At 45.0% G+C, this 18399-nt stretch overlaps 1 protein-coding gene across 10 annotated transcripts in view; it reads left to right on the top strand.

The window, feature by feature from the left end:
* The window catches only part of ttbk1a (tau tubulin kinase 1a), a 40347-nt gene that overhangs the window by 1956 nt on the left and 19992 nt on the right, over nt 1-18399 (top strand). For 5 of the 10 annotated variants that reach the window (XM_035520826.2, XM_035520825.2, XM_081706111.1 and 2 more), the window contains exons 3-14: nt 585-667; nt 3684-3833; nt 5195-5342; nt 5779-5852; nt 6351-6491; nt 6958-7062; nt 12360-12425; nt 12526-12618; nt 12753-12878; nt 13077-13231; nt 17562-17766; nt 17886-17983. In XM_035520826.2, coding sequence (XP_035376719.1) covers nt 659-667; nt 3684-3833; nt 5195-5342; nt 5779-5852; nt 6351-6491; nt 6958-7062; nt 12360-12425; nt 12526-12618; nt 12753-12878; nt 13077-13231; nt 17562-17766; nt 17886-17983 — 1370 coding nt within the window. In that variant the 5' untranslated portion in view covers nt 585-658. The remainder of the gene's footprint in view (nt 1-584; nt 668-3683; nt 3834-5194; nt 5343-5778; nt 5853-6350; nt 6492-6957; nt 7063-12359; nt 12426-12525; nt 12619-12752; nt 12879-13076; nt 13232-17561; nt 17767-17885; nt 17984-18399) is intronic. The other 5 variants (XM_081706114.1, XM_081706115.1, XM_035520828.2 and 2 more) reach the window with 3 other exon arrangements.

Consider the following 18399-nt stretch of genomic DNA (forward strand, 5'->3'; position numbering starts at 1 on the left):
AGTGCAACACGTATTTGTTTATAAGTGAAAGGTTTGTCTCTCTGACCTGTTTGTAGTGTAAAGTAGGCCCAGGTGTTTTCTTTTTTCCACCTGTGTTTTGTGTACGCGCACACTCCGTAATCATTTCGCTGTATTTGCACATTGTATTTCCTGTGTTTAGTTTACACCAAAGGCATTCGCGATCGCGACCCTTTTTTGGTTTGTTTCGTAATGTCCGTCATCACCTATGTGTCGTGTTTGTGCTTCCTGGCGTGCGCTGGTGCATGCGTGTTCGTCCGTGTGGTCTAAAGGATCTCTGTGCTTTTCACCTTTGTGGATTGAGTTTCCGTCTGACCCAGGCTCCCCGCGGGGAGCGTCATAATGGTGACTTCGCAAAAAGGATTGCCTGACTCCCCGCGTGTGTATATGTGACATGGCCCTGTCTCAGAGCTGGGAGAACTGGAGGCTGCTGGAGAATTCACACTCTTTTTAAGACTTAGGCACAGAATGTTTTATAGATCAACTACTCTTAAAAACCAAAACTTCGGACATAGCTATAATAAATTTCCTCTCTTGTTGTTGGTTTTTTTTTTTTTGGCTTGTAGGAGGTCAAAGGCGGGCTTTGAGATCAACTAATGTGATCATATTTGTGAGAGACGTAAGGTTTTTGAAGAGATTAATGAATATGGTGAGCGTTTATCAGCTCTTCATAGTGACTGCATTTTTACTTTATCAAGTTTGAGCACAAAATGGCTGTCGCAGCTTCCCGCTCCTGGTGGGAGTTAACTGAATGATTTCTGCTTTATCGATCGGAGAAACCTGAATGCCTCCCTGCTCCCTCTCTGCCCCCCACCCCCGCCCGTGCTTTGCGCTGACTGCAGCTGCCCTGAGCTCTGAGTCCTGAGTGGGGCATTTAGCCTCAGTACAGCAGGGAGCTCTCTGTGATCCAGTAGGGGAGACTACGGGGAGCGGCTGCGTTAGCGGGCCCCGCAATGCGAGCTGACCTGCCCTGTTCTTCTGCTAGGAGAGCCTTCCTCCTCTTAGACCGCAGGGTCCCTCCGAACTGTTTAGACGGGGGACGGTTTAAGACGTTAGGTTGCGCTAAAACGACCCTTCGCTGAAAAGCGGATTAACGGGTGGTAAGAAAGAAGTAACGATTTTCACACATGTTCGCGCACAGAGGGCTACCGCACTCAGCCTGGCCCTCTAAAAGACAGTTCGGCTTTCTACAGTGCGGTCCTGCGTTCTACCGCAGACATCGCTGCAGGCTTTCACACCACAGCCCTGCACTACAGGGCTGCATCTACAAAGATGTTGCTGTACTCCGGGAGTTTACTGTTCTAACTCCAGCCTTCAAACTACTTTCTAATCTCTTGAGCCAGTCCTCCCAGTTTAAAAGTGGGCCATAAGATTAATAAACCACTTTGAAACAAGAATAAAGTCCCTTTCTCAGTGCTTTAAAGAGGCACAGTTGCTAGTCATGATATAGCGCAGCGGGCTATGTAAACAAAGTGTTTTACATGGGTTACAGGATTCCGATAAGGAAGGAATTTTCATTGGTTTTGTAGAGTTGCCAACTCATGGGAATTTAAAGATGGACTCACCTATAGACCCTTTAAGGTCTATAGGTAAGGAATTTAAAACAATAAGAAGGGAAGGTCTTCCCTTAGATTCACCTCCAGAACATTTCAATTTAACAGCAGTATTTTTAGATTCACCTCCAGAATAGCACAACACATATTTATGTCCATTGTTCAAATTGTGAGAATTTAGCACTGCTACAGAGCTCACAAATGCAACCTGTCCAGCATGTGTTCTGACTGCTGTCTGGTGGGAACGAACCCATGAGTTACCAACAGTACTCCTGAGATGTAGTCGCGTTTCCCTGGTCTGCTCCATTGCTTCTTGCCGCTGTGCTGCCTTTACACGCCGTGAGTGGGCGGGCTGACCTCCGCTGGCCCGGCATGCCCTGACGCCAAGGCCAGTCGGCGATGCTGAGCTCAGTTCTGGTGCTAAGATAATCTGTGCATGCCTCCTCTGAGACTCTCTGCCCGCATGCTGCAGAGCACGGATTTGGGTTTTCACCCGCTTCATTTTCAGTCCTGAAGCAATTTCACGAATGTTTTGAGTGTGAGCCTTGTTCAGTAAAGTGTTTGGAAGTCATGTGGAAGTCACGAGTTGGCAGTGGAGGACAGGTAAGCGCACACTTTACTCTGGCATCATGAAGGTAAGAAAAGGTCATGGTGAGCACACCCTCAAAGCCCCTAACAGCGAGTGCTTTTACGTGCATTTAATAACATGATAACTGCAGAAAATCAGATTTTGTCAGTAATCTGATTGTGTTTGCGTGTTATTCAGATAATGGAAAAGCCCCAAGAGGCAGTAGGGAGTATTTGGATTTCGACTTTGCAACCAGCCAATAATCTCGCAGAATGATGTGTCTTAAACTTCCTGCCATGGCTTTTTGTAAACATATTTGTAAAAACAAATATGGATTTTTTTTGTTATGGTTATTAATAGTGCACAATGCTGCTCTTTTTACAGCTTTCTTGATATTGATGCAAAGACAGAAACAAGCTTTTCTGAACGAGCGAGTGCTGCACTTAATTCTGCTAGCCACTTCTGGGACAGCTTTACAGCTCTGTTCGATTATATTGGCATTCTTGTGCAGACTGAGAAATCCAAAAGAAATCAGAGTAAGGTATGCTAGCCCTGAGAAATTAGGTTCCTGAGCTAAAATCCAGCTCTCTTTATCAGATTTCTTAATCTGATTTCTAGGCCATACTCTGATCTAAGAAATTGGCGTATGCTGTTTAAATGACACTAAAATAATCAGATAACCGAAGAAATCCGATTATGACCGGATAATTAAATGCATGTAAACACACTCAGTAAGACCACAGCGTCTAAAAAAAAACTGAAATGAACTGCAATAAGGTTAGAACTCTCTCAAACTTCAGTGGCTCTAGTGTCTAGTGTTGAAATGTACTGTATAATGTACTCATGTTTGTTCGTTTCTGGTGCTCTTGTGATGTCATCACTGTTTCCCACACATGGTTTCGTCGTCCGTGGCTGTTTTTTTAATCTCACAGAAAGATTTGGTACAGAATGTATGTGAGCCAGTTAATCGCAGGACTCTGTTAAAGTGCTCAGCAGAACTAGGGTCCAGTAAGCCATCACAGCTAGTGGGCACTGCTAGATGACTGCTGAACACATAGTGATGCTAGATTGATCACATTCGCGTCCAGGGATTGACAGTCCAGATTTATAATGTCTAAATTTATTAGATTTATTGTGTTTTAATACATACAATTTTTCTAGCCAACATTTTTTTGGCCCCCTCCTATACCTTAATTGGTGTTGTACACACACCTCTGCTCTCAGAACATGGACTGGTTACGCATTTATGACAGAAGCACTAGGCCTCAAGGTTGGTCAGAACTTAATATTAGATCACTGATATATTTTAAGTTATATTTGATATTATGTATAACCCTAGCGATAATGAGCCCTAACCATCCCTAACCACGTTAGTTCCCTGAAGATCACATGATCCTTATTCCTTACCGCCAATTTATTAAATGCAGCAGCTCATATAGATCAGTAGATGAATTGTACCTTTGAAAATATATAGACATTTGATGTGTCCAGGCTAATTGTTTGTGTGTGTGTGTGTGTGTGTGTGTGCGTGTGGTTCCCTGTAGATAAATGGGTCGTTTAAGCTGGGGGCCGCCCGAGTGTTGTCGGGGTGGCAGTGTCTAGTGCCAGCACTGCAGGACAACGACAACATGAATGGCACGGAGCAGCAGGACATCCTGCCGCCCAACTGCATGGTGAAGGAGCGCTGGAAAGTAGTGAGTTCATGGTGGAAACACACGCACGCCACACAAGCCGCGAGAAGGAGTCACTGGCTGAAGGTGGAAAGGGAAAAAAAGTGTACATATCGATCCAAATGCATCCAAGATATATTAAGCCCCAGGGAACATAAATCTGTGATTGCTTTCTAATTAGGGTAATGTTGACCTTTTTCCTGTGGGCACAGGGTTTACATGCATGAATAATTGGTCATTGAGGACTTTCCAATGTCTACTTGTGCGTCTATATAATTTCTCCTCTGTCGATGCAAACTGGACACTCTAACCTTCAGGCTGATGCAGATTTAAGATTTTATTATCAGAAACAAAACCTGTTCATCTTTTGGAGACACCATTTGTCCTGGCGCTGTAAGGTTTATTACTAAGTCCAAGATTGCTACTTCATTCTTTATGAAACAACACAGTTGTTTAATGGAACTTGGCTGAAGGTTTAATGGAACACTCATTTGGTTCATTACAGGCATTTTAATATCTTACGCTGTGCCCCCTGGGACGTTAATGTACAAGTGTTGAACTGTTGTTCATTTCGGTAGGGAAGGTTCCCTTTCTGCCTCAAGATAATACCATGAGAAAGCAGTAGTGGTACAAGATCTATTCTTTCCCCTGCATCTCTGATGCACCAATGAGCACTGCATTATGTGATAGAGCAGCTAGTGGCTCATGTGCCTGTAACCTCTGACACTGGGCTGCCAGAGGCATCATGTGAAGCATGAAGCGCATATATGCCAGGGTGCTGCTTACCTGTCACAGCAGAGTGCAATTACTGTGCCGTGAGGATAGCCAATCAAGATGACTCACGTCTCACCTAGAATTATAGTGTTTTCATTTTAGCGTTTCACTACAGCTAGGAGACGATGCCTTGCGGGCAGTGCTAAACCAAAGTGGATATCGAAATAAATAATTTTTATTTGGTTTTGGTTTATTAGCTCTCTGTTTATCTGTTTACCCGAAGAGTATAGTCTGTATTGCCACAGTTTGTCACAATGCAAGGAATATTAAGGAGGAGGTATAGTCAGGAGGTAGTATTTTATGTGCATGTACATGTTTAAATAATTACATCCTGAACTAGTGAGAACCTTTTAGTGACTATTTTGCACTGCACAAGCTGTGTGTGAAGTGCCCAACACCTGCACTTTAAAATGTTGACACTGGGGGTGATTTGTTTTTCAATCCTGAGTACACTTATAACTAAAACGCAAAATCTCCTTACATGTTTAATGCATTTCCTATCCTAAAATATAGGATCCTCCCCTGAGTGGCAGAATGGAAACCCCACATTCCTGTGGAGTGCTGACTGAAAATGACTGACAGTTTGGTCTCTTGACACCCCCCCCCCCCAGCTGAAGAAGATAGGCGGTGGAGGGTTTGGGGAGATTTATGAGGCGTTGGACCTGCTCACCCGGGAGAACGTGGCACTGAAGGTGGAGTCGGCGCAGCAGCCCAAGCAGGTCCTCAAGATGGAGGTGGCCGTGCTAAAGAAGCTCCAGGGTAGGAGATGTCTGCCAGGCTTTACCAGTCCGCGCCGCACCACGTACCGCAGAGAGCTGCTGGTGACTCCATAATTAGCGGAGCTACCATGATTCTGTGCTGTTGAGCTAGCGCTTTGGTGTGCTTGCTGCATGCCTGGCTGCTTTAACTGCTCAGTTGTGACGGTGTCTAGCACTATTGGAGAACTATTAGAGAACTATTAGCTGTTGAAGGGAAAAGGCAAGTGTAATAATTCATTACGTAATTAATTGTCAATTGTGTTAATTCATGGTTGTATTATTTGCCACATATTGGCCATATTCTGTGAATAATGTGCAATAAATAAATAATAAAACACACACACAGAAACATGTTATTCAGATTAGTCAATTAGACAAAGTTTTTGTGTGCACATAGAGTGAGTAATTACACTACCATGTTGATTGTGTTTTCTCAGGTAAAAACCATGTGTGCAAGTTCATCGGCTGTGGAAGAAATGATAAATTCAACTATGTCGTCATGCAGCTTCAGGTAAACACGTCTCCTCTTTGAAATAAAAAAACTAATTAGGGCTGCAAAAGTTAGCAGATGGAGATGGTTTATCCTGAATAAATGCATGCTCCCCTGCCGTGAGTGCTAAAACTTTACTCTGAGTTTGTGTGTTTCTTTGTCAAAGCTGAGACATTTGAATAGTTAGCATGTATAGCTTGGGTGTGATTTTTGGGTGTTGTTTTTCCCTAATTTCCTTGTTCCAATAAATAAAAATGATTTAAGTAACTGTATATGATTCCAATCTTTTTAAAGTCATATTTGTGTAGATTTTATATCTGTTTTTTTTTTTTTTTTTTTACACACATGGTTGTCATACGTTTAATGTTTTTAAATGCCTATTTGGCTTAACATTCGCATACAGATGCATTGCGGTTTTAATGTGGTTAGCTTGTGTGATGTGTATATATACATTGTGTATGACATGTAGTTAGCACAGATGGTGCGTAGTTAACATGTGCGGCGCGCCGTGCCTCTCAGGGGCGGAACCTGGCAGATCTGAGGCGGAGTCAACCACGTGGAACCTTCACCATGAGCACGACGCTGCGTCTGGGGAAGCAGATCCTCGAGGCAATCGAAGCCATCCACTCTGTGGGCTTCCTGCACAGAGACATCAAACCGGTATGGGTCCCCTCAGCACAGCCACAGACACTTGGGCAGAAACTCACCTGGTAGAGCAGGTAAAGTTCGGTTGCTCGCAACACCAACATCGTGGGGTTCCCAGGGAGCACACACACTGGCTTAATGAAAATATGTAAGTTGCTCTGGCTAAGAGCATCTACCAAATGCCATAAATGTAAATGTTGAAGGGTTTTGAGGAATGTTCAGTTCAGTGTTTACTAGAGGTTGGAGAAACCCATGGCAGAAGTCTTTGCTGATCAGCTGTACCAGCATGCATCAATACTAATTGTATTTAATACTCTTATAGCCAAAATAAAAGCAAATTTTTGCCCAAAATGGATCATTGGATGAAAAAATGCAAATACACAGTATAAATATTTCATGTTAACAGTAACATTCATCTGACGTCTTGAGATGTTATGATTCAGTGTCCTGTATGGTAATATTTTTCCATATTTATTTTCAGTCTAATTTTGCCATGGGGAGACTCCCATCCACATGCAGGAAATGCTATATGTTGGATTTTGGGCTCGCACGACAGTACATCAACACCAACGGAGAAGTCCGACCAGTACGTGACAACCTTTTGCCCCTTATTGCCTGTACAGCATAGGTCTAAACATTTGAACATTTTCTCTTGGACAGGATTGAGATTCAGGTACTTTAAAGTTGGAGTAGGCAATTTTATAGAAACCAGCAAGTGTAGTTTTTGGAAATTTACAACCGCAAAATCCCACCCCTACCTTCAACCCTCCTTCCAGTGCCACGCCCCCCCCACCCCCGAACCACGCGAGCGCAAACTGCAGCTGGGGAAGTCCACGAGAGTGTGTTGGAGAGAGGAGCGCAACACGTCATTTTCCTTTGTACATTTGTACATTTTCATCACTGTATCCAACTACCTCACGTCTCATTCATATGAAAGAAAACACGTAACACTATTTTACTGAACAGAAAAAACAAACATGGGCTTTGTCGGTACATTTGTCCAGCTACATATGTTAGTATTGGGATTTTTTTTTTATTGAAAATTATGAAGTAACATATTGCTGTCTAACTTGCAACAGCTAGTTGAGGTAATGTTGGATATCAGGCAAAACTAAAAACATCAACAATGTTAGTAATACTATGCAGCCAAATTTAGTTTTGAATGTTTATGCTGAATTTTCAGTGAATTTCATTCATAATGTTTGTTAACGAACCTGCTGCAGTATCTAGATATCTAGCTAGCTAGCTAACGACCTGGTTATTTTTAATACCATGCTGTTGGTCAGGCAGCTGCTCCCAGAGAAGTGGAGGATAAAGAAAAGTGGATAAGCGTGCTAGCGACACAGCTAAGCACCAAGGTTTAACAGGCATACCCGGCATTTGAGAAGTCTGCGCAGGAAGAGTTAGCCTTGAAACACTTCCAGAACAGGAAAAGCTGAGGTGGCATCTTTGGTGTAAAGCAGCCATGTCAGAGGAGTCCTAGGAAGAAACGATGTGTGCCAGGAGGCCCCCAAACAAGTAGCAACAGAGTGACTAGTTTGCTGGCGGTGCAAGAAGAGAGGATACCTCGCCAGTAGGAAACGGGCAGCCCCCAGAGACAACAAACTTCAACCTTGGATGTGATTGGCTGCTGCCGCAAGTTCAGCTCACCGTCCTAATTTATGCAGGCGTGCCAGTGTTGCTGGTATGATCAGGGTGGCTCTCTCGCGCCTGACAGCTCGGTGGTGACAACCGTCCGTCTCAAGTCCGTCACGGGCAGTCCAGGCTTAGGTCAAGCCTGTGTAGGATGCATGCATACTCTCTTTAGATTTCCTCGCCCCGGAGGACGGGGCTGTGCTCAACCTCAGGAAAGAAACACGGGAATAAGGAGGCCAGCGAAGCCGTGTGGCAGCAGCTGGTGGCAGAGCAAAGCCAGAGTCGGCACTCTGTGGCAGTGTTCATTGTTCATGGGAGATGCTGCCATCTGAAGCTGAACATCTGAACCAGTTGGTGAATCTCCAGGGGCGGGACATGCTATTGAGTTGAAAGCACCACAGCAATTTGCAGGCGAAGCCACCAGTACTGGGAGAGCTGAACACGCAGCAACAGTGTGGAATGGTGGACCATTTAGGTCTGTGGGCAGTGCATGAGTTGCTCCTTTGTTGGCATCAACGACAGAGACAGCAGAAAGCAAGGAGGGTAGCAGCAAGTAAAGGCGAGATTTGCAAGACACTGGAAGTAATGCATGAACTCATGAATTGTGGCAGCAGACTGGGTGCGGCTCAACAGAAGAGCAGAAATAGCAGCTGTGGGATCTTCCGCATCGTTCTAGTTACATCTTCGTCAGAAAGACTGAACATTGCACCGGCGATGCTGCACCGAATCGGCATCCTCCACGTTGCCTTTTGTTCACTAAGAAAGAGGCTGCGGAGCAGAAACTGAGAAGGAAGTTGGCACCATCTGGGCAATCCTGGCAAAGAAAAAGGACAACAGTTGGTGCTTCTGTGTGGACTACTGGAAACTCAGTGCTGTTACAAAGCCTGACTCATACTTGCTCCCACGCTGGTATGAGTCAGTTTACTAACTCTGGATGGTTTGACATGCTGGATCTGCAGAGTGTATATGCCATAGATAGCAGAGGATGAAAGTGAAGATGGAATTTATGCTACACAGTGGACTGTGGTAGTTCATGGTGATGGCTTTTGGGCTTTGTAATGCACTCACCACGTTTGAGTGAGTGGCGTGAGTGTTTGCCAGCATCCCCAAGGATCAGTGCATTGTCTGAGTGTCGATGGCGCAATTGTGTACATGGAGAAGGTTTTCCAGGCTTTTAAGTCGGAATATGTGACTCCATCCTAAAGATTGCAGTTTACTCCAGCAGTACCTGAGCTTCCTGGTACAATTTGTGAGTGGAGCTGGAGTAGATATGGGCCCAGCGAAATTATATGCAGGGTGGCTGTGGACCACACCAAAGAAGGTCAGTGATTGTCAGAGATTCCTGGGTTTGGGTTTGAACTACTGGAGTTTCACGCACGGATTTGACAATATAACCGCACTGCTACAAAAACTCTGGCTGTGTTCCAGCCCCTTTCATCCTGCATAGTGATCACACCTCGCTAACTTGGCTCGAAGATCTCGAAGGTCAAATCATGAAGTGGATCATGGCAGTGCAGGAATACCACTTCACCACCTGACACCATGCTGGATGCTTACCCGAGAACGTCGATGCCCTTTATTGCCACCTGTGTACCCACAAACAGTGGCGGTACTAAGCGCACCTCAAGGAGAGAGTAGAGATTGCTGAGAGCAGTACGGTCATGGTTCCCAGTAACCCTGGGATGCGGACCTCTCCTTAGCACAGGGATGGGGCCAAGTGGGATGAAGGTTGGGCTGAGCGGACATGGCACCATATGGGTCCATCGCTAAGGCGGTTCGTGCTGGCGGGAACAGCCTCCGGATGCACTCTGGAGGACTACTGTACTGTGTCTGGGAGGAACTGGTGATTGGGCAGCGTGCAAGGCAGCTGCTGTGCTGGGCAAATTGAGGAAAGCCATGTTTGGCCTGGTGCGTGGGCCGGTTGCCATGGTGGTATCTTGGTTCCTCTGAAGGTTTCATTCTTGTGGTCTAGAGAGTTTTTCCATGCCACTGTAGCACTTGGCTTGCTCACTGCAGGCTTGGACTCAGACATTTGTAAAGCTGCTTTGTGACAACAGCTGTTGTAAAAAGCTCTATATAAATAAAGTTGACTTTTGATTTTGGTGCAAAATGCTGCTACAGAGGTTCTACTGGCAATGCTGCTGCATGGATGTGGAGCTGTACATACACTGTCACATGCTCTGTTTCAGTCCCTCTGCTCCAGCATGCCTATGGAGAGGGTATTTGTGGACATTCTGAGTCCTTTTCTCACCACTGATGCCAGTCCTTGTGGACATTAGCATATATTCCCCATAAAGCCTGAGTCAAATATCTCGTACCAGAGCAGCTGGTGGAGGAGCTCTGCTGGTACAAGCTCAAGTCAGTAGTCATGGCTGAGGTGTGCAACTGGCTGGGTGTCTGGAAGACTGTGCTGCTCCATCATCAGAGCATCCTCAGAGCATGGTGGAGGCTTTCAACCAGATGCTCACTACCCAGCTCACGAGTCACCACACAACACAGAGTGACTGGGACTACAACATGGTGGTATGCCACTCCACAGTGCAGGAATCTGCCAGGCTCAGTCCCACTCTTCTGATGCTCGGGATGCCCACAGGCACTTGTGTTCAGCTGTCCGTGAAGATCAAAAGAAGCAGGGTACACCGGGGACCTCCACCACTGTTTCCACACCATGAACCACCTTGTTAGTAGCCACGAGGACGACACCGGCACGCGCAAAAAACTACTACTTAGTGTGTTAGTAGAGATTTATTAGTGTGTTAGTGGTGTTTACCATCTTCATGCTGTATTTACTCTTTATCCTCCCTTCATTTTCCCCGTTAGCAAGTTCCATTTTCTGCTTGTTCCATGCATTTTTAAAGACTATGCTATTGAATAAAAGATGATTTTTTGCAGAGAAATGGCACACTCAGCTAATTCTTCTGCGCTGACGCTGCAACACCTTGGGCTCTTCTTCTCCTGTTCTGTGCCTTTCAGCTTCTAGGTCCCAGTAGCACCAGGACCCACTGTGTCAATAAAAATGGTGCATAGACTAGTGGCCCAAAGGAGATTTACGCAGGTCTATGAATCAGACATATGACCATTTCTTAATTTAGCTCCTCATATGCGTTTGTTTGCACGCGGTCTACGGTCTAGTAACTGCTTTGAAACCAAACCTAGAACAAAACAAATCCACAGCAGATCCCAGAACAGCTGCAGGGGGAGCCCAGGGGTGATTGTGTGTCAGAGGAGCAGAGGAGAAGTTCACTTTGGTATCTGGCCGGCTCCAAATATACAATTCCATATTGTACCAAAACAACTCAATTGAATTGTGATCATATGGAGTCATTGTGAATTAGGAAATTTCCATCCCTGATCTCCGGTAGAGAAATCCAGCTTTAAGATCCTGGGATGCTGGTACATTCTCTTATTCATGTTGTATTTACTTTCTTGTCTTGTCTTCTTGACATGCCCTTTTACATCACATGCCTTTGTTTTCAGTGATTTCCTATCAGTGATTGGTATGACTTTCTAAGTGTTTTTGATCATTCATCGTTTCCTGCCGTTTTGCTTTGACCGTCTTGTTTTGTGTTTTAGTGCTTTTCAGAGTTTTGATTTCAGGTGTGCATGCCCTGCCCACACACTTGGCCTGCTTTCTCGAACACTGCCCCCTACAGGCAGACAGCATAGCCATTCACGCTCTTCTCTTCCAGTACCACTGCAGGTGCTGAGCTGTCGCCAGCACCGGGTTTATGCTTTTAGGTTTTTGTTTGCACTCCGTGATGCTAGATTACAATTTCAGATCCACTTAGAAATCGCTGGTCCAGCCATTCCAGATTGCTGCTGCACAATGAATAGATTTGTTGACTTTAATCCCAAATAGGTTTTTAAAGATTGGTGGTAGGAATCTTATTTTTCAAGAGAAGACTGTAGACAAATATATTTCAGATTTAATAAACTTAGTTAATTATCATTTTTATACTTAAAATATTGCCATGAGTCTCTCTCTCACACACACACACACACACATCTCAGAACGTCTTTACCTATTCAGTGTACAGGAAGATCCGAATAATGCACTTAGTCCCCAGGCCGGGTCACACATTCTTTTATAACTGTGTGTGTGTGTGTGAGGAGATGGGTAGGTTTTAGCACTGCGGGGTGTGTGTGTGTGTGTGTGTCTGTGTGTGTGTGTGTGTGTGCATGCGCGCGCATGCACGTGCTTGAGGTTTGCGTGGCTGCTGTCTTTGACCTGCTGTGTTTGTGCTTCAGCCCAGAAATGTAGCTGGCTTCCGGGGTACCGTCCGCTACGCATCAGTCAATGCGCACAAAAACAAAGTGAGTGTGCTCGTTCTCACACACACACACACTAACACACACACACACAGACAGTGCATTTAAGTGGCATGTAACACGTCTCTCCTGATACTCCCTGCAGGAAATGGGTCGCCATGATGACCTTTGGTCCCTGTTTTACATGTTGGTGGAGTTTGCCGTTGGCCAACTGCCCTGGAGAAAAATTAAAGACAAGGTACCTTAGCAGTGCTGAGTACTGAGAATGGGGGTTATGGGTTGGGAATGTGCGCAGGCGTAGAGTGTGTGTGGGGTGGATGTGGGTGTGGTTGAGGGGTGGGTGCTCTGTAACGGCTGCCCGGCTGTGTTCAGGAGCAGGTCGGGCAGGTGAAGGAGCGCTACGACCACAGGATGCTGTTGAAGCACATGCCCTCAGAGTTCCACGTCTTCCTCGAACACGTCCTCAGCCTGGACTACTACACCAAGCCCGACTACCAGGTACTGCAGACCTTGCCTCCACCCGCAAGCACGCGGCACACCCACCCTACGCACACTGCTGCTACGTCTGCTGTGGTTTATGCTGTGGTTTAGTGAACGTAAGTGACGCAGCATTGCGTCGTGATGTGTGGCACTGTGTTGTCTGCCCGCGGGAGGTTGCTGGCTCAGGCATGATGCCGCATTTGGGTGTGTGCGCAGCTGCTGATGTCGGTGTTTGAGAACAGCATGAAGGAACGCATCATCACAGAGAATGAGCTGTATGACTGGGAGAAGAGTTGCACAGACTCTGTGATGGCCAGCAGCACATCCACCGCAGCACAGCCAAACACACGACCTACTGCAGCTATGCTGGGGTAAGACGCGCGCACGCGCACAAACACACGACCTACTGCAGCTATGCTGGGGTAAGACGCGCGCACGCGCACAAACACACGACCTACTGCAGCTATGCTGGGGTAAGACGCGCGCACGCGCACAAACGCACGACCTACTGCAGCTATGCTGGGGTAAGACGCGCGCACGCGCACAAACGCACGACCTACTGCAGCTATGCTGGGGTAAGACGCACGCACGCGCACAAACGCACGACCTACTGCAGCTATGCTGGGGTAAGACGCGCACAAACGCACGACCTACTGCAGCTATGCTGGGGTAAGACGCACGCGCACACACAAGCGCACACACACACACGCACACACAAATATATGTAAATACACATACATACACATAATGCAGCACATCCAACAACACAAACAACTGTAGATATGCTGGGCACACACACACAATGCAGTAATGTTGAACACAATCTCTTGCAGCTATGTTGAAGTAAAACACACACACAATGCATACTTCTTAACACACAGCCATCCACTGTTGTTGGCCAGAGGAGGATGGTCCCTCCCCCCCCCCCCCCCCCCCTTTGAATCTTGGTCCATCTCAAGGTTTCTTCCTCATACTCTAGGGAGTTTTTCTTTGCCACTGTCGCCCTTGGCTTGCTCAATGGGGGCTCGGACTCGGACATGTTTAAAGCTGCTTTGTGACAACAGCTCTTGTAAAAAGCGCTATATAAGTAAATCCGACTTTGACACTGACTTTGCCAACCTTCCCTAGCTCTGCTGCGCTAAGGCACACACACACAAACACACACACACACACACACACACACACACACACAGTGAATACACAACCTGCTATAGCTATGCTGGGGTAAGGCAGATACACACAAAATAAATACACAGCCTACTGCAGCTATGGTGGGAAAAAAAACACAAAGAAATATACTTGCCATATCACTGTGGTAGAGTAGGACTGTTACAAATGCAACACAAATAGTAAAATGCCTAAGTGTGCACACAAATGGACGCAAATATGGTCTTCTCCTAATCCCTCGGAAAGAACACTGATGCACCTCTGTCTTCTGAACCATCCTTTCGCAACATGATATTGATATATAGGGTGAAACAAACACAAGAAGAATTGCTTTCTATCGCTCTTTATATCTTTAAGATCTGCCCCTCAACCACCCCCCACACACACACACACACACACAAACACACACACACGTATTACTGGGCAGATTCTGCTCCACATTGGCAGCGGCATTGAAGATCCCTTATTGCTCCCGGAATGGCTGAGGAGGTTAACCTGACCGTTTTCTTGGTCAGACGCTCTCTGCCTACTCAGACCCACTCATTTCATTTCATCATCACCATCATCATCATCATCATCTTGTTCTTCATCATATATCATCCTCTTATTTGGCAAAGGGCTGCTCTTCCTGTGAGCTGCTGTAATGGGCAGAGTGCACTACCTCTGTGCCACCTCTAGATACTTCTCTAGATACTTCTTTAGTGTTGCTGTCTGCAAGATGGACCTCTCTGCTCTGCGTCATCTCGCCAGTGAGCACAGTACACATTACGCAGTACTACATACAGTACCTTTTAAACATTTTGCACATGTTGTATTTATATCATAATACATATTTCCAGCTTTCTGACATCAAGATGCAGAGAGAACACAAATTAGTCTTGGGTGATATGGCCAGAAATCTTATCACAATTTTCTTCTCTATCCCCATATGGAGGATTACCATGAAGAAATGAAAAGGTTCATTCCCATCTGAGTAAAGATATGTATTTAATAAAAATGTCATGCTCATCATAGTTTAAGAATTGACAATATTTAGTCGAGTTAGCGAGCCGTGCCTCTGGTCTGTTATATGGCCTAAAAGTAAATCACAGAATAATAAGATAACCCTTTTTTTAACTCTCAAAATGTTAGCACTAGCAACAGTTGAGGGTTCGTTCTGTGAGTGAATAACTAGATGACGTCTTCCTTCCCCAAGAGGGCATTAAGGGTGAATATCGCCACTTGGTGTACTGAAGGAGGAAATATTCAAATATCTAGCCTTTACTGTTAATAACTGATTAAGGAAAACACAATGGTTTCATGTGCAATATTAATAAGAAAAAAAGCTTCATATAAATGATCTGCATAATTGTCCATTTATCACACAAGCCTAGCATACCACCTAATGCAGTTAGTTGTGGTTATGTGTTGGGAAAAGAACAACCCACAGAGTCCAAGAACCCCCAAATCTCACAGAAACCGATGCAGCAAAGTTACCACAGGATACAGAATTTCAGCGTCAGCAGAACCGAACCCTGCTCGGCACTGATGCATGTAAACAAGGTCAAAAAAGACACACACAGTATGAGCTATATGTTCTGCAGTGGGATTTGGTGAGCATGGTACATATTGGCTTCGGTGTTTAAAGCATGTTGTATTGCTCACGTGTTATAATACTCACTAGTTTGCCTCAGAATGAGAATCGGTGTAAAAAAACAAACAAACTGGATCCTGTTATCTCACCACTGACCATCATACACGTTGAAGGTTCATGTCAAGTCACATTCTGTTTAGCTAGCAGTTGTCAGTTACTGTGCCACTAGGAAGCTTGTGACCCCTTATAATTCACTGTATTCACAGAGATGATGATACATTTTTCATTTCATGCCTAAAACCAATCAAACAAGCCTGTTACATGAATGACACACAGTTCTAATGTTTACTTTTTAATATCCAGGGGGTTTTCTTATTCTGTGATATTTTTAAACCACAACCAATCCTTAACTGACCTATATGTGACCAATATGTAGAGTAGAGGACCCCTGCACGCTCTTGAGACTCTCCTGTGGATGACTTGTTGATCTGTGCCCTGTACGTGCGGGAGATCAGCGTTTCTGGTAACGGGGGAGGGGTAACCGATAAGGAAGGATTGAACAGGTGTGGGGCTTCGCTCAGTACAGTGTGTTCAGGACAGGCATTTAGAGTCAAAAGTTATTTGGCTAGAATAATTACTACTTGATAATAAGTGTCTGTGTCTGTATGAACATACTTACATCACAGAATTAGAGCAGACCTGTTGTAAAATGTATAGCCTACTTACAGTTAAGCTTCAGGTCATGGGCAGATACCCAGATATTATCCTGTGCAGTCTTTACAATTTGCTCGTACAGTTAAGAATTCTGAGCTCCATCAGTAATAGCACGACATTGCCACCTTTATAACACTGCCAAACATGCTACTACCACCCTTATAATACAGCCACCCTCATGTATAACAGAATGCAGTGCTTGGCTTTCGCCAAACATAACGCTTTTCATTCAAACCAAAAAATGATATTTAAATTCATCTGTCCACAGAACATTCTTCCAAAAGGCTTCTGGCTTATTTTTGTGGTCTAGCAAAATTCAGACACACGGCAGGGTTATTTTTAGAGAATAGACGCTTCCGCGTTGCCATCAATATTATGCACACTGTTCTCATTCAGTGCTGCCTGCTGGTTCTTGAAACATGGAAGGCCTGATAAACTCACCCCAGATTGTCTTCCTTTTTACTGGAACACTTGATTTTAATTACCCCTTGAAATTTGCTCTTGACTCAGCTGCAGAAACAGCTCACCCACCCTTGACCCGCTGGAGAAGCTGACACCTGTACTAAACTAGCTATATGTGCTATACATCATGTAGAAAGAAAGGACTGTTTATTGGCTTGGCTGTCCAATGGAGGATGGGTTCCCTCTGGAGGTGTGGTCCTCCCAAAGTTTCTTCCTTAATCCTGCCCAGGGAGTTTTTCCTTTTAACCATCACCTCTGGTATGCTAATGAGAGACATAGACCCACTTAAAGCTGTTTTGTGGCACTGCGTAATATAAAAAGTGTTATTAAAAAAAGTGAATCAAGTTGAATATGAATTCATATTCCTAGAGACTTTTACAATAAAGAGAATGACTGTAGGACATTTTTGCTCAATAAGTAAATAAGTAAGCAGGTTCCCTTTATCTAGGAAGATGTGCGGCTCCATTGGTCTATCACAGCAGTATACTGGGCCATTACAACAGCATACTGGATTATTACAGCAGTGAACTGGATTATTATAGCAGCATACTGGATTATTGCGACACTATAATGGGTCATTAAAGAAGTATACTTGGTTATTACAGCTGCATACTGAGTTTTTAAATGAGGCCCCGGCGTTATGGTTCCAGTATAAGAACTTGTCAAATAACTGATAACTGGATTCAGATGAAGACAAATGTTTTGACCCGTTTTTATATGACTCTGAGATTTTTGTATTGAGTCCTCTCTTTATGTCCAAACTGAAATTGAACCTTTTCACACAGGGCCATAAATGCCACCACAGTCCCAGGAGACCTCCAGAGAGAAAACACGGATAACGTCCTACAGGACGAGCACTTAAGTGACCAGGAGAACGCACCCCCGGTCCCTGCTGCCCGGCCAGGCGAAGGCAGCCAGGTGCCCCCCGATGGTGAGACATGGGAGGACACTGATTTCAACCGCAACAAACTTCGGATCAGCCTCGGAAAGGTGGCCAATGAATGACCTCGATCTTCAGCGCAACACTTTCATTGTCCATGTGTGCAGGTAAAACCAGAAGTACACTCTTGCTTGGTTATGTAACTCCATGATTATTCTGTGTTTGTCAGGGTCAGGAGGAGGAGGGTAACCGAGGGGTGTGTCCTGCATCACCGCAAAGAGGTGGGGGAGGGGCGGAGTCTCCTAGTGCACAAGTGCGCTCCCTCAGGTACGAAGTGAATATGACCAAATATCCAGTCCGATTGGATTTATAAACACTGAACCACATTTTTTTATATACTCTTGAAAGCCTTGTTTAAAAATGTGGTGTGTTTTTTATTATCTATGATGCTGTGAGTGATGTCTACATTCATGTATTTATTTTTTTTTAATTCCAAAGTTTGGTCTAATCCTAAATCTCTAGTGCTAACTAAAGTCCATTGTTTTCCCATGTTGTTGTTACACCACTAGCCCTGGAGGGAAGGCTAATGTGTTTGCTTCTAAACCGATGAAGCTAGCAACTGCATTATTATCCCAACTACTCCCTTGGGTTCCTGGCCACAGGATCCAAACCTGCAGGCTCCCGATAACAGAGATAACCTTCAGATATCCACGGTCCTCTGGAGCTGATATGTGCCGTGCTTT

This window comes from Electrophorus electricus, chromosome 23 (assembly GCF_041902795.1).
Source record: "Electrophorus electricus isolate QZ-2024a chromosome 23, ASM4190279v1, whole genome shotgun sequence".
NCBI classification, from domain to species: domain Eukaryota; kingdom Metazoa; phylum Chordata; class Actinopteri; order Gymnotiformes; family Gymnotidae; genus Electrophorus; species Electrophorus electricus.